Raw genomic sequence first — 26,349 nt, 5'->3', positions numbered from 1 at the left:
CTCACCGTCCACACACACAATCTTTCCAAACCTCCAGGCCTCGTTGTGAAGGTTTGTCAGTCAGCAGTGAGGGCACGGTAGCCGCTAACCCCCAGGTTGCAGAGTTTCAGTGTCTGCAACTGGCCAGAGTTGCTCCATCAACTCATGAACCTTTTCCTGCTATAAATGATGTCGGTGATTGTATGTCTGCCTTGTGACATATATTTCCTTAAATATACCGCCCACATCCACACTGGTCTCCAACAGGCTATATGTGGCTAATAAACTGAAGTCTGATCCCAAAAGGGGCAGGTTGCTAGCTTAGCTACTGACAATCACAGGATTGTCTCACCATTTTGGACAGAAATTAGATCTGGTTGTGATTTAGCAATGGCTACCAATTTCAACGCCCAAATTATCAGTTAGCACCAATTGCAACTAGTCAGACTAAGCAAAAAATTTCAAATGCTCACATCGGCAACCTTGATCAGTCATTACAGAACTTGCCTTTATCAATAGGCTTGATAAGTGGATTCCCCTAATGATTAGCAGTTAGCATGTCAGTTTTCAGTATACCAGTGGCTTCATATGAACATATGTAACATTTTGATAACAAAAAACAAGAGATTTGTTTTATGTGTTACCTTACACTGCAGTTGAGTTTAGAAAAACCTTGGCCCCTAAATACCTAAAAGGTAACATGAAATAAGAATGAGAATGGCTGGTTATCTTGAAAACTCTCTGCTGATGTATTAAATCACCCAAATGTTGTCAAAGGTCAAAAAATACAGCAGTCACGTTTCAAGGATGCAGCCATTAGTTTGCTGAAGTGACAAAACACAGATTCATCATTTCAAACTTTGAATAAGTCCATTGGATTTGTTTGCCACCTGAACCTTTTTTCCACAAAAAGCCTGCATCTGGCATACAGAATACTACTGAGGTTGGGCTGTGGCTCAGTAGGTACACTGGGTTGTCCATGACCTGGAGAGTTAGCAGTTTGATCCCCAGAATATGTCACATGCTGAAGTGTCCTTGAGCAAGACACTGAAGACTCAAGACTGCCCCCAGTGCTTGGCACAACGTTTGTGAGCGAATGGGAAGATGTGTCAGTGTGACTGTAAAGAGCTTTGAGGACCAATAGGTAGAAAATATATATATAAACAAGACCATTTGCCATTGTCCAGCACAATCAGACATTCGAGTTGTTGTTTTGGCCAAAGTGTAATTCATTCCCCTGGTATGGTGGCACTTCCTTAAATAACAAAAGCAGAAACTAGCTGACACCTTAATAGCCAGATGAGGGTCAGTAACTGTCTTGACTTTAAGGCGACTATGAATCAGTGTCTTAAAAGTCTATTTATAATGCTTGCAACTGGACCATCTGATCTGCTCATGAACCACAGGGCAAGACTTTACACAGTGTTGTTCATTGGAATATGTGTTATTACTTATTGATGGTACCCTTCCAGGAGAACAGGTCAGTCGGGGTTCTCATCAAAGATTTCATCTGTCCATGGTGCAATTTCTTGTGTCTCGATCAGAGGCCTTCAAGAATAAAAGAAGACCTCAAAAAAATATTATTACACTTGAAAATTTATTCTATGTGCAGCTTTCTTCTAAATCTGGAAAAATTTTGGACAACACCCAAAAAAACAGGAATGAATGGTCTTCTCTGCAAGGATTGCAGATGCTGTAGTTCTCTGTCCCTTGATGTAATATACTTCAATTAGACAACAAATCTGATAAATCACCCACTTAAAAGACCTCATTTCCACACACTGAGCTATTTTATGGTAAGGATTACTCAAGGAATAGCTCATTTTGAGTCTAAAATTACAAAAGTCAAATCCTTGGGTTGACAGATTGGCATCTAGTTATACTTTTTATGGTTTTATTTTGTGCATTGAGCATTCTCATGTAATTTTTGCTAATTCTTTCAAAACGACAGAAATAGCTTAATTTTCATTCAAAAACAGCAGCTGAATTTCACGTTTGGATGTTTGACTTATTGACTTACACGAATGTGGCAGACAAACAAAGCTGGACTCCACCCTGTTCTACGCGGCAGATCAAAACTTTCCCCTCAGCTGACCCACTCTCATGACCAGAGTGGACTTTGGTTTGTTTTGACAGTTGGACTTTGGGATGTTGAGCCCGCACCACCTGAGTTGGATAAACAGGGCTTGTCATCGTCTGAAAATGTCTCATCCAGAAAAAAAGGGGGGGGGAAAAGGTTGAGGAATGAGGAAACACGCTTGTTTTCTTGTTGATGCTTATCTTTTTTCCTTTTTTTTTAAGAGGTTTCATGGGTCAAAAAGGCATGCAGTTCAGTAAAACACATGAAAGATCATGTGAGCTTTGTTTTCAGGTGAAGAAAACAGGTCTACAACCATAGAGTTCCTTTGTTCATTCTTTATGCAATCAAAAGTCAGTTTGTCTCTGTATCGAGGTTTAATCTGCATCCACACCTCAAAAAAACAACAAACAACAAAAAAAAAAAACGATCAGTTTATAAACTAAAGCACATATAACAGAGTCCACGTGAACATCAATGAAATTAGGCTGGAGAAGTCGAAGAATATCATATGTGCATTCTTTAGAATTATTAGACAAAATAAACCTCTTTAAAGGTCAAACTGCATGAGTCAGCAGTGACGTTCAACAGCAAGTCAGATCTTTGAATTACACTGAATAATACAGGTTCTTAGTCTGGATAACTGTTTTGAAGATTTCCCAAAAACTGTATAAAAATGATAATGGAACAGTTGCTCTAAAGTGAAGCCAAAGCAAGTAGAACTCCCCCTGGTGGATGGCAGCAGTAGGCGTCATAAGCTCCACCCTCCATTTTAGTGGATGGGACTTGGGCCAAACTAAAACATTAAATTCAAATAAATAAATACATTAAAAAAAATCAAGGATGGTTTCTGTTATTTTAGGTAGTTAATTTAACACTGATGCATACTCAAGTGTCCAATATTTCTGATAAGTTTCATTTTAGTTACGCTATAGAAGAAAGGTGGTGACATCATGATGACTACAATTTTAAATCGGAGACCCCCAGAGCTTAGGATCTCTACTGGATATTTGGAACATTAATCATAAATCATATTGCTCTTGGTTACATAATAGCACAGATGATTATCAATAATAAGAAATAGCAAATAATTAGAACTGTCAAAACCAATCGCTTTAATTCAAACAGGATGAGTAAAGTAGCACCAAAGGTTACATCAAAGACAGGGGAAGCGTAAATCCATTGTTGGTCTCAATATTTGGTGTAAACCTGTGCGTTGTTGTGGAGGTCTGGAGGTTAAGTACTGACGCCAGGTTTGGAATGGGTTTCACAGCACAAAACATTATCAGGGACATTTCTCAACCTGGTTTCTCGTCGTCAATACAAACCTTAGACGTGACCAGATGTCGAAAGCGGTGTCTGTGTTGTTAGCTTTTCAATGTGTTGAAGTAAGTGTGTCAATGAGTGTAGCGTACGCACAGAAATTTAACTTTACTGTTCCATTTTGACCTCTTTTTTTTTGTCTCCAGTGACGCAGAAGTCTTTGTTTGTGTTGAGAAACTGGACTATTGTGTAATATTAGACAAACACGACCTGTAAATATACCAAAAAGAAGACAAAAGACAGCAGAGAACAAGAGTTACATGAACACATTTTTATTGCAATAGCTCTATTGAAAGCAAAAAAGTTTTGATAAATATAAACACTATGCCGATGCTCAAATCGCCTCCGAGTACCCCTCCGAGCCCCCTTTTCTGCAACGAGGAAAAAAAAGAAAAGGGAAAGAAAAAGAGAGTGAAACAAACAAACAAAAAAAACAAAAAAATCAGGGGACAGGGCATCTGCTGAAGCGTCGATCATAACATGAAAAAAGCGACAACTTGAGCTTTCCATATTTACACGAGGAGGATTTCCAACACAGTTTTTTTTATTTTCGTATATAAGGACGTACGTCGCTGAAAAATAATGCACATACGAAGGATACACACCTCCACAGTATTTTTTTTTAATTAACTCTTTCCTGTAAAGCTAATAAACAACAGCATTCAACTCGGAAAATAAGAACACAGGTAGCAGGGTAGAGTGGGATTTGCTTCGACTCCGCTCCTCTCCCCCAAAATCCTCCAGAAGTTTCGGAAAGATAAGAGGGTTTAAAAAAAAAAAAAAAACTGACCCATGCTTGATAGCAGGGCAGTAAACATCATCTTCATCCTCACTGGTAACTGTACTACACAGCAGCAAATAAACTGTAATATAGTTACAAAAAATAAACATTGGCAGGTTGTTACCCATTTCATTTATACAAATAACTGCAAAATGCCTATGTACTCTTAAAAAAACTACCCTTGTGTCACTTTGTTTTTTTTTTGTTTTTTTTTTAAGAGAAGCCCCAACCAAACAACCAAGAATAAGATTACTTTTTCCTCTGTAAACTAGAATATAAAATAAATCAAAAGATTAGAGGAAAAAAAAGGAAAATAAGTTTGCATAATGATGCAGTACCCTAACAAGCCTTCTCTGTGAGGATCACACACACACACATATACACGTGTGTGCGTGTGTATTTATACATACATATGTATGTATGTATACGCACACACACTCACGCACATATGTATGTATGTATATATTACATAGGTCTCATTTCTTTCTCCACCCCTAACAAGAAACACATGAGGACAGTTTTGAGGTTGAATTGTTGCCAAAATAAACATACTCTGACAAAGAATTAAACAGGGCCCAGCGTGAAGGCAATTGATTTTAAATAAATTATGGAGGATTCTCATTTAAAAATAAAAATAATGATAATAATGATAATCATAATAACCCCCAAGAAATCTAGCTTTACAGTTTTTTTTTTCCTTTTGCTCTTGCATTAAAAAACAAACACGTCGCTGTAGCCTACACGCAAAACAGAAAAACTTAATCTGTCTTGACAGCAAAAGTATTTGCAACTTTTTGTTTGTTCAAAAGGGGGGATATCTCCAATTGTTCATAACGTACATATAAGACAAAGTTTATAATAATTGAGTAATTGAATAATTTGAGGAAAGTTAAATATCCCGAGCTGGGGGAAGGGTAAAAGAGGGCGGGGGCTGTACCAACTTTAACATTTAAGTCCACAGACACACAATATGGAATTTAAAAGAGGGAGCTGGGATGGTGGGGTGGACTGAGCATGATTGGACATTTGCCTGAATCAGAGCAGCTACGATTGGAATTCAATACTGACACTCTCAAATTTACTCATTTGATCATTCAAGCTAACATGTAGAAGAGTAAAAACATTGTAGTTCATCTGTGAGGACACTCTAAAGCCTTTTGATTAAGCAGATGAATGGTGGGATTCTTTGGCTTGTGAGCAGTGAAAGTTGTGGTATTTTTGTAGTATTGTGTTGTACATAAGCAGACACGAAACTGAAATTGCTTTGTTAATAGTAAGGTTTGGCACACGTGCTACGGTTAGCATCAAAAAATATCCTAAAATTGAGACTTGAACAGTGACAGAATTTCTGCAGCCAATGTAGTTTTATATGTTTTTAATCTTGCAACACACAAGATTATTTATACATATTTTACTTTGTACCTTAATCTTCAAGAACTTATTTTTTCACAGTAACTGGACTGTGCCGCTTTGAGTCAAACTTCTTTTAAGGATACGCTGCTTTCCTGCATGTAAATGGAGACATGACACTAAAACAAAACCGTGAATTTCATATACTGTGGTAGGCGCTACAAAAATTATTTTGTAAGTGAAACTTAAATGGTGTTTAGCGGATTTGTTACATTTCAGAAACAGTTGTGAAATTTCTGTAGCCACCCAGTTCCAAGGTTATTTTAATCTTGCCATGCACAAGATATATGCATTTTATCCTGTATGCAAAAAATAACATATTGCATCAAAAAAAGATCCTGAAAGTGAAATTTAAATTTCGTTCCGTGGATTTGTTAAATTACGAAACAAACAGCTATTTTCAGACGCTTTGTAAAAAGATTTAAATTTCTGAGAGAGAAAAAAAAAAAAGTTCAGAAAACTATGAGTCTACACTGTTACTGTAAGTTGTTTAAAAGGTTAAGCTGGACTATGCAGCTGTGAGTACAACTTCCATAAGGTCTACATGGACGCAAACAGTGGCTGAAAACTTGAATGAACATCGAGTACCAGATTAGCAGGGTTCACTGTGTCTGTGCAGTTCAAAGAACATCAGCCTGAAATCAATCTGGGACAACGTGATAAAAAAAAAAATATATATACATATATATGTATATAAAAAAAATTCTGCCATGCTTGAACAAGTATTTGGAAAGACCCCAGCTCCATCCATCCCACCTTCCCAGCTCTGCAGTGATAATGTGGCCCACACAAAGGCTCAGGCAGAGTGACAGGCCTTCATCCGTCCAAGCGAATCAAAGACGACAACAAACACACACACAAAAAGAAGGGGCTGGAAAAAGGAAAGAAAACTGGGCTGAAGATAACATTAGATGAGTGAATACTGAACAAAAAAAATTGAATTCTGTGGGCTACCCTAGCTGTCAGTCTTTCTCTATGAACACGGTTGTGTGGGTAACAGTCGTGGGAGAGTGGCACGAATAGAAATGCTAAATATGGGCAAATGAGTGTGATAAAGTGTGTGAAAGGAGGAAGTCACACTGTGATTGATGCGGGTGTTCACCGTCCGAAAGCATATGTGTGTGTGAGGTTATCACGGGGTAAGTATGTCCAGTGCGCTGCACCTGGGACTGGAGCTCAGGTTACTGGAAATCTCTTTACGTCACCCAGAGCCACTGACGAACACCCCAGCGTGCATATGTGTGTGTGAAAAATCTCGGACGTCATGAAGGGGCTGCTGACAAAGAGCCAAAACCGGCGTGCACAGGAGTTACCCTCGCCTAAATAGGGCTGCGTGGTGGCCCTGCGTGTGCATTACGGACTCAGGCACGGGAGACGCCACATGGCCGCGGCATGTGTGCATACTTGCCTACAAAGTACAGCATACGGTTCACTTACATGCACTTGCATTTCAAGAGTGTGCATTAGTTTTATGTTTGCATCCTATTGTTAGCGTCTGTACTTCTTTCACAGCGTTGTGTGTGTGTGTCTCTGTCTTAGCGGCACTCTCTCTCGCTAACCTGAACTGTGCTACGGACCGTATGAGGTAAAACTGAACACGCACACACAGAAAAAAAAAAAAAAAATTCTAATAATAAAACCTTCCTAAATTTGCTCAACAGTTTGTTGTGCAGATAAACCAAACGAGAAACAGGACGGGGACCTCTCATAAGCGCCGGCCGAGAAAGATCAGATCCGAAACATTTGAGTGTTTTTGAAAGTCCGACTAAAGACCTGTAGCCGAAAGCGTGCAAGTAGCTAGTTAGCTTTGCTTAGCATGCCGACTGGAAAAAGGTTAACATGGCTTCATGCGCCTCTAACAATCTTGCAGTTCTTCATTGTGTTATTATTTTTCAGGGAAGTAGTCACACACATTAACACCCTGTGAAAGGAAAATTATTTTTTCAAAGTTTGGTAAACATTGTTAATTAGCAACCTTTAGCAATACTGCTAGGTAACACCCCATAAAAGGACTAACAGTTGATGGGTAGAGTGTGTTAGCTACTGGCCTTTAGCAGTGCCGCTAGGTGCATTAGGTTACCTTTTAGCTTTAACCAGTCTCCATGGTAAGCTAAGTCAACCAACTTTTAGTGTACATGTATGAGAGTGGCATCAACTGTAATGCTCCAGCATTCGGCCTGTAGCTGACCATTTCCCAAAATGAGCAAGCAGCCCATTAGCTTAGCATAAAGACTACAAAAAGATTGCCAAACAGCGCAGCGGCTGGGCAGGTTTTTGTGATTTTATTATTTTTAACACACACACATCAACACCCTGTAAAAAGACAAATTTGGTAAGCTGTGTACGTTAGTGACCCTTAGCAGTGCTACTAGGTGCATGACATTGCCTTTAAACAGCTGGTGCCAATCTGCGTGCTAAGCTAACCAGTTGCAAATGATTTGTAACTAGCTACATTCCTGTCCTGCCTAGTACCGTCAGTCATGAAAACTAATAAAGAAATGTCCCGGAACATTTGTACCTGTGCTAACAAATAAATACTATGCACTACATATTATGAGGAGAGTAATGCTTTAAGGTTTCGCGTTGCATTAGTACACTGATAAATCCACACTGGCGCGGTACTGCAGCTGTCCTACCCAGACATGTCTGAAGTAGGCCCGCCAAAGCAGTGGGTGCTACTATGTCGCTGAGGTGCGAGCGCCGTGCAAAAAAATGGTGAAAATGTGTGTACCTGGGAACGAGCGACACTTTTTCAATACCACTCTGAAGCTAAAATGGACCCAGCCATGAGCTTGTACCATTTGGGGAAAAGGGGCGAGGGGGGACTCAAGCGAAGCAATTAAAAAAATATACATTTTCTACCACAACTTTGTCCAAAATGTAATAACTGCACGGTGCTGAGGATGGATTGAACGTGGGGTAAAAAAGAAATATATATATAATAATAAACAATGAAATTCAATGCAACATAAAAGTCTGTACCATAATGCCAGCGGCTCAGGTGGTAGATCGGGTTATCAATGAGTGGTCGGTCAATCCTCCAGACCGCAAGCCAGAGAAGTGTCCTTGGGCAAGACACTGATTGCAGGCGCGACTCTGCCTCCACTGGTGTGTGAATGAGAGCAAAATAAAGCGCTTTGTAAAGGTAAAAAGGTGCTATGTAAGTGCAGTCCATTTACCATCTAATGCCTTTACTTTGAATTCCTACTTCCCTTTTTTTCTTTTTTTCTTTTTTAAATACCGAACAGAGAAGCAGAACCATCTGATAAAAAAAAACTATCTGCATTTGTGTCGACGCCCCTCGGTCAAAGCTCACTGACGAGGGGGGGAGCAGCACACACTGGCAGCATCGATTGTAGAGGGGAAATAATTAAAAAAACAAAACAAGATATGCATATAAAACAAAAGAGAAATAAATGAAAAAAAAAAAAACTGCAAGCGTTTCTCTTTTTCTTTTGTCATGTTGTTGTTGTTGTTGTCGTCTGCATCCGGGAGCTTCCCATTCTGAGTGAAGGTCAGAAGTCGCCGGCAGGGTCAAGAGCCCCGAGCAGAGAGATGAAGAGGAGGAGGAAGATGACCCTCTGACACTCAGTCTGGAGGGGAAAAAAATCAAAGAGTACATTAGCTTAAACCATTGATAACACAGAGCAAATGCAAAATCTCATTCATTCAGACATTTTCACACGAGAAATTTTAAATCTTTAATACAAACCTTGATTTAGAAGGAAAACTAATGTATAAATACTGTCACTCTCTCTGACAAGGAGTCATAGACTGTATATAAAAATGACAGCATGTCAAGCTCCCCTTGGTGGTTTGCTGCTGAAGTAGAAGCCAGGAACCCCACCCCCTCTATGTAAGCAGCTTAGATGTGAACAAAACTAAGGTTATGTTTACACAAATACGATTTTTGGGTGAAACTGCGTCAGTCTTGCACGTTTAGGCCAGTCGTCATGACACATCTGGATTTTTCAGTGACTGGAACCACACCTTCTTGAATCCAGGTCACAGGGTGAAAAAGACACATACATTTTTCTCCATTTGTGTGGACACCTGAATATAAATACAATGATGTCATTGCCCCACACTTCACCCCTCTTGTGTCCGACGTCTCATAACAACATCATTATCATCATCATTGGCAGACTACAGAGTTGTGACGGTGCTGTATCAGATATTGACTCTTGTTGGGTGGTTAGGTCCAGCATATACTGTTACTTCACCACTACAGTAAGCTAAAAAGGATTATGGACTGTAATCCGGACTGTAGGTTTGTATAAGACACACAAGGTTGATGCGCTGAGTCCGTTTCAAAACTTCAAAAAGAGTGGCGCTACAGTAAACTCCACCACGACTACTATGTCTACTTGTAGACTATTGCTCCCAGTGAGGTTCAAAAAATGAGCTTCAGTTTTGGAAATGGGACAAAGTGTGCATCTTTAATAATAATAATCATCCCCCGTGGGGAAATTCTTTCTCTGCATTTGACCCATCCATTGGTTCACACATTCAGAGCAGTGAGCCGCCACTTCTGCAGCACCGGGGTTGGGGGGGGGTGAAGCTTGAAATGCAACACCGTGATAAGAACCTCGCGAAATGACACTAACCAATTTTACTTCACGTGTGCTTTGATGCTACATACAGTCTGCAGTAGGAAACAATCAAAGTTCAGCGTGAAGCGAGCCAGCAAGCAATCCGATACATTCTTTTAACACAAAGTTCCTTTTCAACCAAAAATAAAAGCTGCACTAAAAATAAAAATATCATTTAGGGCGCAGTATAATATTGTGCAAACATCTACTGTCTCAAAAGGATAACTTGCTACCTATTGCCGTTTCAGAACCACAAACAGGTGTGTATGTGTGTCAATGGGGCAATGATACAAATTGTGTAACAACATGAACTATAAAGTCTCTCGCACTTATTTACTTGTCTTTGTGCTCTGTTATTTGAGAGACCTAACCAGAACCCTGGATGTACCTATACATACAATAATGTTGCTGCTCTGCTATTTGCAACAGTAACAGTAAACACTGTCTTTCCCTAATAGCTTCTAAATGGAGGCTGCTTGTGGGTTTCCTTAATTTTTTTTTTTTTTTTTTTACAAAAGTGCACACTCTTGGATTTGTGACACTTGGTCAGATAAAAAAAGGGGATCTTAAGGTATTTTCACAAGAAAGTGAGTCAAAGAAAATAAGTTTTATTCATTAAAGAAAATAATTTCCACTTTCAGCTGTAAAAATAATAGGGATCCATAAATGACATCTACAGTGGTCAATAGAAAAAACGTTTTATATTTGCCTGACACGACACACACACACACACACACACACCAGAAAGTGGAATGTGGCCGGTTCACTGACAGTGGTTTTGGACTGACAATATTAGTTGTTTTTGGACATTTTGAAGCCTAGTGGTACTGACTAATTTTGAATGGAATCTGTCTGGCTTTGGGCTTGGCCGTCCAAACACACAGCTGCAGACGGACGAGAACCGTGCTTCTCTTCATTTTGGGGGATTTTCTGAAGGGTTACACGGTCCTGAGTCGCATCACGGTGACCTTTTCCAAGAGTGCTGTTTAATTAAAACTAATATCAATACAGAGGTTTCTAAAATCTGTCCATGTTGACATTTTGGAGATATGAAGAGCCCTTCCCGAGAGTAGTGTTTGGGTCAGCTCAGGGATGGAAATTACCAGTGACCACCAACCACACTGGGAAATGAATGTGTGTATACTAATGCAGCCATGTCTCTGAGGTCAATCAACACAGCAGTAATATTAAAGAGGCCATGAATATGGAAACACGCTTCTAATCACAATAAAACTGAGTGTGCGATGTTTACACAGTTGCTGATGACGGTATGTTTGCCGTCTGGGAGACTTTCAGAGAAGCAGTACAGATGTAAGACATCTCTGTCCGAGCGGGTGGCTTGGCTCAAACTGCTTGTTGTATAAAAAAATCTGTTTGTCTGGTAAATAAGTGAGCGTGGCCGGTGAACTTTGGATTCCGTTCGCTGCCAGCAGACATAAACACACACACACAAAGTTTGTTTCCTGCCCTGCTATCATGGCCCGGCCCGGGCTGTCAGGTCGGCTGTTATGGTGCGGCCCGGCAGCCCCAAATGACCCTCGCCATGGCTGCCATCCAGCTGGGTTATTCCACTGAGAGCGAAGCTTTGTCTGACACAACAATGTGAGCAGCACGCCACAATACTGATGCTTTGACAGGGGGCACTGCTGGAATGCTGCTCCTCTGTTTGTTAGCCATGGGGATGGAGGGACGGATGGACTGATATAAAGACAGGGGTAAACGGCACAGGGAGGTGTAACAGACTGAAAAACAATCTGGTCTGACTGAATAAAAGCCAAAACAGTATATCAGTCACTTGACAACTATTACAAACAGACAAAACAAGACACAGATCAATGAGAGTCTGTTCAGACCTGCTATTAACATGTGTTCAGAGTGAGCCTATCCTAAATGTACAGTTTGAAGTAACTGTGTTCACACCTGATATTAAAATGCATCTTGGGTTAGGTTCTCACAGATTCTTGCTCGTAAGGAAATAAACAAATAGTTTCTGGGCACAGGAGAATATTCTCCAAACTGCCGCTACCTATTGCTATCTCAGAACCATGAACAGCACCATGACATGGGGACATGATACAAATTATGGAACAATGTGTGTTATGAAGACACTTGCTCACTGAGCACACACTAGTTACATTACCGTTATTTACTTATTGTTAACCTAATAGCATAACTGCCCAAGTCATTTTTTGACTGACTATTACAATATCAATAGAAATGACAACACGCTTGCTAAAAATTTAGTTTTTATTTGTTTTCCCAAAAATGTTCAAATATAACTTTTTTAGTTACGCTAATAGGTTACAACTCAACTGGCAGTGAGTTGTTTTTTTTTTTATAGTGATTTAATAATTCAATTCAACATAGTGTTAATAACAATACAAATTGTGTCAAAGACGTCTCAAAATCCAGCCTGAAACCAAGGAAGGCAAGGAAAAACTCCCTTTTAACAGGAAGAAACTATTAGCAGAACGCAACCCATTTGCCTAAGGCCAGCCAGTTAGAGAGATCGAACATTTACATGCACAGCTTATCCGAGCAATGCTAAAAACTCATCTTATCCCGGAGAAAATCGAACAACTGACGGAAACATGTCCTCCTCCTCCACACTAGGAGGCACTCATGTGTCACTCATGTGTTTTTTCAGCGGGTTAATAGAGCTCCCTGTCCGGTTGACCTATTATGTCATGTAATAAACAAATGGAGTCAGCAGATCGGCATTTCAACCAACAACAAGAGGGTTTTTTAATCATTTTCAATCTCACACGCAATGTGCGCGCTACTTAAGGTGCAGGTAAGATGTGCGTTATCCCTCAGGTTCTTCTACCACCTCTGTTTATCTTCTTCTTCTGCGACCGTCTTCCTTGGATGTTTTTGTTCTGGGGTCATACATCAGTGCTGTGGTTGTGGAGCATGCACACATGTGTTGTCTAGTTTAACTCATAAATTGATGACAATTGGGTAGGTGGTCCACCTATGTGGCCAAAACACAGTGTGTGTTCACACTACCAAAGAGATATCGTCATTACGGTCGTTTCCATTCTAATTTGTATATAGTGTCCTTTTTAGTTTGTTTGTTGTACATGCCTTGTCTAGATTAGTTACTTATTGAATATTTATCTTTTGCACTGACGGGAGAGCTGTACCTCAATTTCGTTGTGCAATGTATATTGTTTTATGCTACAGTGCAATGACAATAAAGACTCTTATCCAATCTAATCTAATCACTACCTAAGACTTAGTACCGCCAACAACAAAACAAAGAAACAACCAAGACTGAAGATTATTTTCAGATTTAAATACTCAACACATTAAATAAATAAATATCCCGGGGATAGCGAGAGATGGACCTAACAGGGGCTCTATACTATAAAAAGTTATGCTTAAAGTTGGATTTTGGTGGTTCAATATTTATTTTTTTAAATCAATAAATAATCGTGTTTATTAATCGTGATTTCAATATCAATCAAAATAATCGTAATTATTAATTTTTCCATTATCATAGTATTTTTTCACTGAAATAGAGAGCAGCCTTGTCAGACAGGAATACATTTCTTGATGTGAATTAACAACACGTTTAAATTTGAACCAAGCTGTTCAAAATGTTTCACACGCATTCGGGCCAATTTCCAACATGTATTATAATTTTGTACATTTCTTGAGACAATTTCATTAGTAGCAAAAATTTTATTAATTTTACAGATGAAGCACATTTCTAAAACTTAGTCTGCATCTAAAAATGCTCCTGAATATCATCGATTGCTTATTGGATGTTGCATGGTCATATCACTTGGGTTGAGTGTAGTGGCACTGTGCAAAATAACAGTATGATTAATGAAAACGCATGTAGTTTTGAAGTGTGCAATTTTCACTGGAGGACAAATACTTTCATCAGAAGGCCACTTTTGGCCTTCAAGCCTCTAATTGCCCACCATTGGTGAACATTGTAGTATGTATTTTCTTAACTTTCTGAATCATTATACTTACACTGCAAACAACAAGCTTTGGCAATGATGTGCTTCATTATGGTCATGGCAATGAGGACAACTGTGTGTGAGACAGACAGAAAGAGACAGCCTGAGGTCTCTGGGTTTTTTCTGCAGTCCAGGCGTGGACTTTGATCAAAACAACGCTCTTAGGACACGAGCCTGACTGACCTGAGCTGACCTTGGTTCAACACACAAACACAATATCGGGGACTTGCACGAACACACTCGTCTCCAGTTATAAAAACACTGTTCGCCCAACACCTGCATTAGCCAACTGCTTGTTGTGTTACTGAGACACGTGCAGGTGCTCAGAACCCCCCCCCCCCCCCTCGCTCCGTCTGTGTCCTTAAACCCAATTCACCCAGCTGGGACAACAGATGAAAGGCATCATGGAAGTGAACAGCGAGTATAACGTGTTGACCTGACACGGGCGCTGGGACTGCGGTGGCCTTTTAAGTGCAGGAGCAAAAGATGATGGCAATTTGATCAGGCACTGAAAACTGCTCAATTTCCATTTGGAAACTGAGGACTTGGATTGTCTTAAGTTTTTGTAGGTGGTGGGGAGACTTATTTTGAGATTTCTTCCATTTAGCTCCATTTTGTCAAAGCTCTACACCCTAAACCCTGCAAAGCCCATGGGAGAAATGTGATTTTTTGACATGGTTCAGGGAGGTTCTTACTTAATGTAAGAAATGCAAAGGCATAATGAATGATGAGGCAACTGCCAATTTGTGAATTTAATTTTCTAGCTGAAGGTTGCTGCTGGGTGTAGATACTAAGCGTGTTATCAAGCCGGAGTTTATTTAGTTTCAGCAGCTACCAAGAAGCATCAAGTTGGAGGGAGGGTCTAATATTCCTGTCTGTGCTGTGGAAAATATTAAGCTCCAAGCCAACATCATGGAGAAAATTCTCAACAAAACTGCACTATATAAATTTACCATTTACCTCCACATTTTCTTAAAAGGTCAGAAAATATTTCACGAATCTTCAACACAACAACTACATACTATGCTTGTGAACGTGGTTCGCATTACCCTAGGATTTCTCATACAATGTTAGTAGTATGGTGGATCAGGGTCTAATTTACTCATGGTGGTCTCATAACAAATCCGAAATATTTTTGCACATTTCAAACAACGTTGTGCTTTTTCCTATTGCTCCCAAACGCATCTCTCCCTCCTCTCCACAAAGCCGACAGGAACACACACACCAGACGCTCACCAGCACAGACCATTCACGTAGCATGTGATGCTATTTATTTATATTGCTGCACACTAATAAAAATTTACGTTACCGCTGCCATTTAAAACTTGATGTTCATGCTCTTGATTTTTTAGACCATGGAGACTAAGGGTTGGTCACAAACCATGAACTAGCTAAACTTTATACACAATCGATCTCAATCCCTTTAAAACTGTATCTATACTCGGCAGAGCAGAAAAAGTTAAACAGATAAAAAGAACACAATCTTCAGTAATGATAACTTCCAACCAGGCAGAGCAGATCCAGGCTTTAAAACCGGGTCCACTGAAGGTATATCCAAGGTGTCTGACCTTTACGATGGAAATAAATTCATGTCATTCGAAGAACTTAAAACCATATACGATATCCCCACGAAGCACTTATTTAAATATCTCCAATTACAAAGTTTTATAATGTCTAGTCGGGGTAATATTACACTGGAAGACATCATTTTAAAGCATCTTGAAAACAGGGGACAGGTGACTATACTATATAATCTATTTGTCAACAAGTGCAAAGAATCTTCAAACAACATCCTACGGGTCTGGAGGATGGACTTAACAGAGAATATAATGGAGGAGGAATGGGCAGAGGCTTGTTCCTTAGTCCAAACCCAAACTGTGAACACACACTCCAAATTATTACAATATAAGTGGCTAAGCAGACAGTACATTAACCCGGCTAGATTACATCATTTTAATCCTAATATTCCTGACACGTGTATTAAATGTAATCTTCAGAAAGGATCACAGATTTACCGTATGTGGGAATGCCCTCAGATTATTGGTTTTTGGAGGAAGGTTTTAGATCTGATCAGTCTTATTATTGGTAAGGAGGTACCTGCAACCATAAAACATGCATTCTAAATATTTGCCCAGATGACTTTGTCACTTCAAACTATGTAAGGTCTCTTCTAAATATTTGTTTACTTGAAGCTAAAAGGTGTATTGCCCGCTCATGGAAGAATCAACCAATCGGTGGAATTTCTCAGTGGTTGAAGGGAAGGTCCTTTAATTTTGCCCTGGAAAAGATAAGTTATTTCACTAAAAATAAACTGGATACATTTTAGAAAGTTTGGTATATATATTTTTTACAGTTATTTGTTTTACAGTTATACAAATTGATGCTTGGAATGAGGAACTAAATTGACTACAAATGTCTGTGTGTGTGTGTCTGCTTCTATGTTTTTTTTTTGTTAGATTTTTTTCTTGTTCATTGTGCTTGTTGATGTATTTGTGTTATCTTGACAATATAATAAAGAGATGTTTAAAAAAAACTATACATACACGCTAGCTCACGCTAGCTTAACTGTTTAAGATAAATTAGATTTATTCACTAATACTTTATTTAATCTTACTTACATTTATCCATAAAACGCCACGTCTCACCAGTTGTGTTTGATGTTTAGTATTCACGTACAATAAATGAAATTTGTCACTAAATTCAATATTCGTGTTATTACAGTAAAACGACAAAACAAAAGGTTCATTATAAACATAGGAGCGTTATAATTTGCTGCAACGTTTAAAGTTTCTCGGTTCAAACTGTGGTCACAGGAAGCTGGTAGGTGACTGACAATCAAAAAATGTGTTGAAAACTCTGAGGCACACACGGTTAGTCTTAAACACACATTTGCACACATATTCAGACTAATAAAGTTATCTAACATACACATTCCTGTAAGTCAAGAGGTGCTCTAGTAAAAACCTGCTTTATCATTACTGTGCGTCTGCAGAAAGCATTTAACCACAGCGGTACTGGATGTTTGAGAGACACAAGAGCCTCCGTGATTAAGTGACGCCCGTGACCACCAATGAAATCTACACTCAGGACGGTGAGACAACATGGCTCACGGTGTTTAGGTCCATTTATTACTGATGAGACGCGACATTTCCCGTTGAGTAAACGCTGCAGCTCCCTCGGACATTATTTAAACTGCATGACCACATTCATAAACTCAGAAAAGGTCTTCTCAAAGCTACGGCAAATTCTCATATTTCAGACGGTGGAACAGGTCATTAGTAAATCAGCTGTACTTCAGGGGCAACAGTGCCTCCTAGAAAAGTTAAAGACTGGTCACAAAGAGCAGCTCTGAAATGAAAGTTAAAACTCTGGAAACGCCACCTTAAATTCTAGAATACTCCAGGAATTCATCAAACGGGACCCCTGCTGACGTTAACTTGACCAGGGTTAGGGGTTCAATTTCTTGTTTAGCTCAAAGGACACCAGTGCTGCTGGGTTTATAGATTTCCATGGTTCTCAGTGCAGGCCACCCAAGCAAAAAGCACATTCAACATGTCACTTCCATGAATGAAGGGGGCTCATCGAATGGCACAAGTTATTTTCAGACTATTTATTTGCTAAATGGACACTGAAACGGGGCATAAAGGGAAAAAGTCAACCTCCGGGGGCTTTCATAGAGCCACAAATACTTGCCTGGGACGGGCAGAATGGCAGCTTAAAATCAAAATTGCTTGGTGTGCATGCCTGATGGTTAATAATTCTAACATCTGTGGGTGTACGTATCTGGTTATTTAAAAGGGGAGTGAGACCACATGCTGCATGCAACACACACACACGCACAAGCACCAAAAAAAGGGGAGGGGGAGTCCTGTTACGAGCACCAGCGCATGCCTCAGACCAGCCCATAAATTCATGTCAGTCTGGAAATAGACCTGTAAATATAGACGGACCCGGCCGTGGAGGTGGGAACGGGAGAGGGAAAGGGCAGCCTCGTCCCATCTTCTATCACATCGTCCTCCCCACCCCGGGAGGCTTTTTAGTCCGATAACCCTGCTTCACACTCTGCCTAACCCTTTACCACCTCATAGACACTTGGCTGGGACACAAGGGAAGGGTGAGGAGGAAAAGGGCAGGTTCCCACCGCTGCCAACGACGTCCAAAAACTGCTGCCCTGTGCAGTTTAAGGACAAATCTCTCTTGACCCAGCATTAGCCCTTTAGGCACCTGACAGATGAGACTGAGGGAGGGCTCCGACCACCAACAGTATTTACGGCTGAATAATAATGACCATGAGACAGGACTGGAGCGTTTGTTAGAATCAGAAACACAAATTTTAGAGAAAACAGCTGAGAAAATGATGATTTTTTCTTATCTGTCGATAGTCTGTTTGATAGGTGGATTAATCCTTTGGTTAGAAACAGGCTGCCAGGAAGCAGCATGGCCATGCTAGACATTAGGATCTGCTCTAGAGTTCTTGACGGAAAAACAACAAATCAGGACATGACAACGACTAAACGTGACCATGCGTGGAGGCCAAAATGATTCCTTTGGCAAGGCTTGGGTTGTTGTGGGTTCCTACGCCTTGACAGCTAACTGCACTATCATGGCTAATGTCTGCTGTCAAAGTACCAGTACTTTGTGATTAGCTGGCCTACTGACCAATCTTTAGAGTAGTGCCTGAACCTATACAAGACAATCATTTATTTCTTGTTACTGCACTCTAATGCATTTTTGATCATCACCTCGCTCCAACCCCTTTCCTTTTATGTTTAACCGCGTTTCACTGATTTTTTGACTCAAAAGTTTATGGCGTTGGATGATCAGAACAGCCTGTAGTAGAGAACAAAGGTTCTCCAGGGCCAAGGTACGAGCTACCATCTCCACACTACATTAACTTTTACAGCTCTATTTATTGGTCTGAATACAGTCACATCTAGGAGAATACAATGAGAAGAAAACCCTTCAGGAATCTCCAGGGGGTAATTTATTTTATTTAAGATCAGATCGGGACACGGTTTTTGACTTCACCAAGAAGGTGTTTTGATCGCTTCAAACTCCAAAGAACAAATCATTTTTGAAATGAAGGGTTATTTCCTGAAGCCCAACTCATGTCCAGTAAACGCACCTATTCTGTCTTTTATTTCAGATTTACAGCAACATTTCGCAGGTTACACGCAAAACGTCCTTTCCAGCTGGGCCTCTCCCTCCTTCTCTCTCCTCTGGGTCAAGAATCCAGGTGTGTTTCTATCAGCTCAACACTGCAGCTGAGAGGAAGTGCATTCCTGAGCGATGATGATGCGTTTCCTCTCATCCCCGCTGTGTGCCTTGACACGCCGCCACCGCAATTACAGCGCCACATCAAAGGCTGCCTGCCATGACTCGGCACACACAAACACACACACCTACCTAGATGCAGAGACTGGAAACGCGCACGGGGCTAAGACTGTGTGGATTAGCATTTCTGAACTTTACCTTGAACTGCATGAACCAACACACACAGCTTGTTGCTTAATGAACCTGCTGGCAGCTGGACAAAGGCGGACAAACACAAACAAGGGGATGTGTTTGAGCACTCCGTGCGTCGGCCGATCTCTTAGCGAGCACAGATTCGCCAGTGATTTACCACACACCCACAGCGCGGCGATAAACAAATGAATCAGTCAGCGTTCGCAGAGAATCCTGACTCATGCTCAAGCGCACACACACGCGGCGAGAGAGAAAAGAGACGACTCAGGGAGGGAGCGGGGCGAAGGCAGAACATAAGAGGGAAGAAGACGATCAAAAAGGGAGACTGAAGAGTGAAGTCAAAGCTTTCCCATGAGCCTCGGATGCAACGTCTAACAGCACCAACTCAGGCTGAACCTCATCCCTTCCAGAGCAACAATTTAAACCAGCACAGTGACATAAAGGATGAAGAAAGATGCTCGGCCTTAACGCTACATCACTGTTAACCAACTTTGACATGGAAACATTTTTCTTTCTCAAATGGACACAGTGGAGATCAGATGACAAATCTGCAACTATATTCATAATCAGACGACGGTTCAGGAGTTTATATTAACTGTTTTAAGGTGCGATAAGCTTTCAAAATAAGAGTAAGAAATACATTATTTTGTGCTTTTTGAGTGTCGCCCAAAACAGATTACAAATATTTGTGAATAAAAATTGTTTTTTTCTTCATTATTTTAGACCACAGTTGTCAAACATATGGCCTGTGGGCCAGAAGCGGCCCGCCAGAGAGTCCTATATGGCCTGAAGGATGAAAGTGCTATTCATAGGGTTCACACAGACTTAGTAAGAGTTGTGGACATAAAACACTGGGGCCTGCAACTGCACAGGAATGGCCCTTATTTTTAAGCCTTTTAAGTAATACCTAGTAAGAGTACAGGAAAACACCAGGAGTACACATCGTTTAGTTAATATTACTTAAATGGCAGTAAACTCCATTTCTTCTACTCTCTTCTGAGCCGATATACACTCACTTGCCAATTCATAAGGTACTTTTTTTTAAATCAGATTCTGAATTGTTTGGAAAAGAAAAAACCACAACAAGAAAACATTGAACAATGACATATTTATACTCACAAGGGATGGGGCCAGATAAGCATGTTGCTTTCCCCCACTCCTTTTCAAACATTACCAGTAATTTATGTTATTTATTGAAGTGTTTTTATTTTTCTGTCTTTTGTTTCTTTTCAATTGTATATGCATTTGATGCTTTTAATTCATTTTGAATGTTTGAAATAAACTAAAACTAAGGCGCGTTCTCAAAGATGGAGCTCAGCTCAGCTGTAATAACCTCAAGAAAAACTACAATTATGAGTTTCACTACATGACTGCAAGGTGTCTAATTCTTTCCTGATGCTGAACGTGGATTATTTTATGTTAAATAAATATGTTTCCAAAGATGTAAAGAAGCGCCTCAAGTGACCACCTCACAGCAGACAAAAGGCTCTGAACACACCAATACACACTCATTTGTACACTCTACGTACTTGTTGACACAAAGAAAACAGTGGCACGTGCACAGACAAGCACAGACACACAACTGTTGGCTGCAAAGACAGGAAGCAAATGGACTTTTTTGGGGGGTGGAGGGCTCAGTCTGCACTTGACCTCAGACAAACCGCTGTTCATTCAGCAAATCTAATCCAATACCAGTCTGTGCGTGCTGGCACACGGCACACACAGACCTCTACACGAACAACATACTGGTGCCACTTCCTGTGCTGGCGCTGTTAAAAGACTAGACCTCAGTTCCCTGGACAGACGCCTTTGAAGAGGACGGCTGGCTGCTCAGCATGCCTGAACGCAGCCTTGCCGAGATCACAGAGACTTGGTTCAAAATAGATTTCACTACAGGAGCTGCAAACTGATAAAATGTGGCTAATAATAGCATACGGCACTCGTGCTTATTTTGGATTTCAGTTTTACTCGCACACCAAAACTCAGCATCAGCAAGCTCTGAGCAGCAATCTCTCCACCTGACATCAATGACACACAAACTCATCACTCACCCTTGGTTGTCGTGGTGACTCCATCTGATTTGGTGAAGTCTATACTGGCATAGGCACCGTTCTCAGGCAGAGGCACCGTCCCCACCGCCGCCATGCTCCCGTTGCTGCTCCCAGCCCCCGATGACACAGCTCCCATATTACTCGCATCTTCCCTCAGTTCCAGGGCGATGTAATTGAGGCCATTCTGGTAGCCGACAGACATGTTCCTGCACATTCGACTGGGTCCAGCCCCTGAAGAGGAGGAGGAAGCTGAGGCCCCAGAAGCTGTGGCCGTTTCTGTGGTTCTTGTTGGGGTGTGGTGAGCTGGCGAGTCCCCTAGACCGTCCACCGTCATCCACACGCTGTCGAACGATGCTGAACTGGCCCACCTGGAAGCCTGACCCTCTGCTAGATAAGATCCGTTGGGGGCTGTGGGGTTTACCTGCGTGGGATGAGTGGCTGAGGATGAAGGGCCGAGCCCGCCTCCGGAGGGGGTTGAACTGGAGGAGGTGGAGGAGAATGTCTCTGAGCTGTGTCTCCTCCTGCCTTGTGGGTCGGCTCGGACCACCTTGGGCTCCAACTGCTGTGCTGGTGCCCTGCCTGGGCTTGGTGGAGGAAGAGGAGGAGAAATGGATGAGGAGGAGGTGGAGGGAGCGTGGCCGTAGCGTCCCTCTATTACGCAGAGATGCTGCAGCATGGCAGTGGGGCTCTCACCTCTGGTGAGGTTAAATGTCATGTCCGTGTAGTCGTCACCCATCGACCTCCAGTGACTTCCAGCCTGGACTGCAGGGGAGGCCCGTGCCCCAGGATTGCTAGCCAGGGGTCGGATGTAACTGGGCGGGTTCCAGGGGGCAACGAGGCTGGGCCTGGGTGACTGGTTCTTACTCAGACATCCGGCACTGTCCTGCTGGTCAGCTCCCACCTCCACACTCATGTAGTCTTGATGAGTTTGGAGCTGAGGAGGGGAGGGGCCGTGGTCACTGGATCCCAGGGAAGGTGCTTCGTCTTGGGCAGAGAGAGGGTAGGCAGGGGGCTGCTGTTGGTGAGGGTAGCGATCGCCAAACTCAATGTTAATGTACTCGCCGGGACTCGAAGGCCCTTCAGATGAGATGCCAGTGGCGGGGACCGAAGCGGTGGTGCCTGCAGACGCCGTGGTGGGCTCACTAACCCGCAGTGGACCGTGGAAACTCCTTCTGCCTAAAGGGAGGCGATTTGGCCTCACGACACGTCTGTCAGCCATCGCTGCAGTCGTGTGGTGAGCTCCATAAGGCGGGGGTGGGTGAGAGGGCGTCAAGGTGCTACTGCCTCCCCCACTCCTCTTCTCTGGCGTTGACACTGAACCTGTGGCAACTGATGAATAGACTGGCTTGGCTGGAGAACTCATGGGAACATATTCCCCATACTCCTTCTCATCCCTCTCTCTGTTGGGAGCCTTATAGGAGCGAGGGAGGGAGAAATAGGGGCTGTAAGACTTTGGGGTACTTTCAGGTGTGCCAGGTGTGTAATAGCTCCCCTCGTTCGAGAGCTTGCGTCCACCACTGCCGCTGCTGCTATATGACATGTCCATGTATTCCCCATTCTCAGGTCTCTCTGCTATGCTGTCGCTCCCACTAGCACCAGTCATGCTAGAGCTACTGTGAGGGCTGGGAGAGGCCTGCACCGGGGAAGGAGAGCTGCCACTGCCCCCTGGGAGCATCATCATGTAGCCGTGGGAGTCTGTGGAGGACTGGGACTGCAGCTGCAGGTGGTGGTGGGCTGAACGAGTACCTAAAGCTGGACTGTGAGGAGAATGAGAGACATGATGGGAATAAGAACTGGGTTGCATAGGCATGTAGTCGGGTGGAGTGTCCCGCGGCGAAGCAGCCACGCCACACATCATAGGCATGTAGCCGCTGTCTTCCTTGGCAGACGAGGATGAGGAAAGGGGGGGGCGCTCAGCACTGGCCTCTGTCCGAGAAAGCGTGGAGGGGCGGCTCTGCTGGCTGTGCTCGGAGCAGGAGCTGTAGTCGGAGCGGAGCGAGGAGGAAGAGGAGGACGGCCCACCACGGAGCAGCCCGCTGCCAAACGGTAACACGTCTGACCCCTCGTCCAGTGAGAAGTTGGTCTGGGTCATTTTCTGATAAACTGCAACCCCAGAACCACCAGTCGCACCACCAGCAGGTCTGGTGAAAGAGTGTGTCCTCCTCCTCAGCGATGACGAGGAGGAAAAGCGTTCATCCTCGGTCGTCAAAGTGCTCTCATCACGTGGTGTGTCACATCCACTGTTGTTTCCAGAGCCTAAACTGGTGCCAAACACCTCTCGGTTCCAGCCCATGGCCATGTAATCATTCAGACAGTTCTCCTCTCTTATTGGCGGGGTGTTACCCAGGGAGTCTGGTGTGTTGCTCCGCACCCGGAAGTACCGGAAGTCACCGGGGCTGGAGCCGTACTCATCTGAGGAGTTGAATCCACCATCAGACGGGGAGCCACAAATCGAGGCACTTGATGGTCGAGTGAGTGTGTCAGAAACAGAGCCATGGCCGCTGCTGGAGGAGACGCTCACGGGGCTGGTGGTGGAGGGGAAGTGGGAGACTGGAAGCGAGGCAGAGCGGGCGTGATAGGTGGACGACGACCCCGGGGCGGCTCTGACATAGCGCCCGCTTCCTGTGCTTGTGCCAGCGTTTCCGGTACCCATGCTGCTCCCACTGCTGCCGCCGCCACCTCCTTCCTGGCGGCCGTGATGGGCACGCACTGAGTTAAGGTGCACTAGACTTCCCGTGGCGGAGCGGAACGGGCGATTCATTGTGCCCTCCCCCTCGCTAGATGTACGGAAGCGGTAACCGCTCGCCCCGGAGCTTTTACTTGATGGTGGCGTGCCGACCACCGATTCTGTTCTCGACCTGCGCTGCAGCCCAGTCTGGCTCGGTGGCAAGTTGCCCAGGTGGCGACGTGTGGTGATGAACGGCATGGGGTTGGAGCCCGACGACTGACTCTTGCTCCTCGGCCGAAACTCGGCAAAAGCTTTCAGGGCTTTCATCGTCTCCAGGATGGTCTCGTGCATGTTTTGGGCCACAACAGAATCATCCACCTGCATCCATATCTCCCCGGGTCCAATAGACGAGGAGCGGCCCACCTCGATGAAAAAGAAGCTTTCCGAATGTCCACAGCGCCTGATGTTCATCAGCTGAAGGTTAACACAGGGGGTCTCAGAGTTCAACTTGACGAGGTGAATGGTTTTAGTGGATAGGCAGAGCCGGTAAACGCCTGTGAGGTTTTTAGTTTGACCTAGTCCTTTCGGTTTCACATTCACCTGCCACACCTCTTTAAACACAGTACCAGGGGTGACCGTACCATATCCATCATCTAAATCATCTGAATCCAGATGCCCTTTTTTGCCCTCACTCATCAGCTCACTGACAGCCACATACCAGTCCTCCTGCTCCTGCTCGTTTTCGGCCACAATGGCAAAATACTCGTCCTTAGTGTAAAGGGCAATGAGGTGCTTGTTTTTGGAATCCGCCCTTTTGTTCACTGTGAAGCACTGGTAGAGGTAAATAACCCTCTTCGGAGGAGAAGGGGCCACCGCTCCACCGCTGGCGGCGGCCGCGGCAGCCGAGCGCAGGCTGTTCCTGAATTTCTTCTCACTGTCGTAGTATTCCAGGCGGCTCGGCCCGAGGTGGCTGGCAGCCCGCAGCACGAAAAACCTCTTGTGTCCATGTTTTTGCTTTCTCAAATAGCCACATTTGCGAATATCATCAACAACGTCCGCGGTGTTTGCAACGTTCACCGCCGCGTATACATGGCTGCCGCTAGCGGCAGCGGATGAAGCAGCGGGGTCCTCGGCGGTTTGTACCTGGCTGAGAGAAGACGAGGAGGCGGCTTTCCTGCCCGGAGACTCTGCGATGTTTTCCCCGGAAAAATGGTGCTGCTGCTGTGGGGCCAGCTGGTGGTGATGGTGCTGCTGTTGATCCTTTGGCGGGTGATGGTGGAGGTGGTTGGAGGGCAGTGGATGTTGGTGGAAACGAGAGCTTCCTCCTGCTGCTGCTCCTCCTCCGCCGCCGCCGTTATTAATTAACGGGGAAGGGGGTTCCCCGACCGAGCCGTCTCCGTTTGCGGTGGCGGCCGTAGACTTCGCCCCCACGTCCCTCTGTTGCGTCTCCACCATCAACATCGCTGCCTTGCCTTCCTGGTAATTCGTAAAATTTGCCATCAGAGAACACAATCAAAGGTCACTTTACTAGCAAGCTAATCCGAGCGGACCTAGACCCCATTCTTGTTTTGGGAGACGAGCTCCCGAGTCCGGCTAGGCCAGCTAACGTTGACTCGGCTCAGATTTGCGATCCTCACAGACCGGCTTTGTTATTCCGTCCGAAACAAACGAGTCCCCTTGCCCTCTTAGCAGCGAGGCGGATATTCCAATGCGGGATTTTTTTCACGATATAAAGCCTACCGTGTGCAACATGACCACGCTCAGCCGTGTTTCTATAATCGGGAGGATCCGGCTAACTCGGTTAGCAACCCGTTCCCTTCTCCTCCTGTACACATCTCTACGGGCCACAGCACAAACAACACATGACCCTCTGCGTCACCGAGCAAACGGGAGGAACAAAGAGTCGGACACGGGCTGTGATTGGTTCACCACTTTGACTGACAGCCCTGGACAAGGCTCTGGAGCAATCGCTGAAAGATATTAGTGCTATGCGTCAATGGCTCGGACCAATCGCGTCGCACGGAGTTT

The 26,349-nt window shown here is 43.4% G+C and overlaps 1 protein-coding gene across 1 annotated transcript; it reads right to left on the bottom strand.

The window, feature by feature from the left end:
* Positions 1–3,635: 3,635 nt before the first annotated feature.
* On the bottom strand, positions 3,636–26,349 carry LOC125010560 (insulin receptor substrate 2-B). The gene is made up of 2 exons (XM_047589295.1): positions 21,654–26,349; positions 3,636–9,163 (listed from the first exon to the last, which is right to left on the bottom strand). The coding sequence occupies exons 1-2, from the start codon at positions 25,819–25,821 to the stop codon at positions 9,159–9,161; spliced, it is 4,173 nt and encodes a 1,390-aa protein (XP_047445251.1). The 5' UTR covers positions 25,822–26,349; the 3' UTR covers positions 3,636–9,158.

Source organism: Mugil cephalus, chromosome 1 (assembly GCF_022458985.1).
Source record: "Mugil cephalus isolate CIBA_MC_2020 chromosome 1, CIBA_Mcephalus_1.1, whole genome shotgun sequence".
NCBI lineage: Eukaryota > Metazoa > Chordata > Actinopteri > Mugiliformes > Mugilidae > Mugil > Mugil cephalus.
This window is presented reverse-complemented; position numbering and strand designations above follow the sequence as displayed.

Coding starts and splice junctions, on each gene's coding strand:
- LOC125010560 (XM_047589295.1), bottom strand. CDS start 25,821: ATGGCAAATTTTACGAATTACCAGGAAGGCAAGGCAGCGATGTTGATG.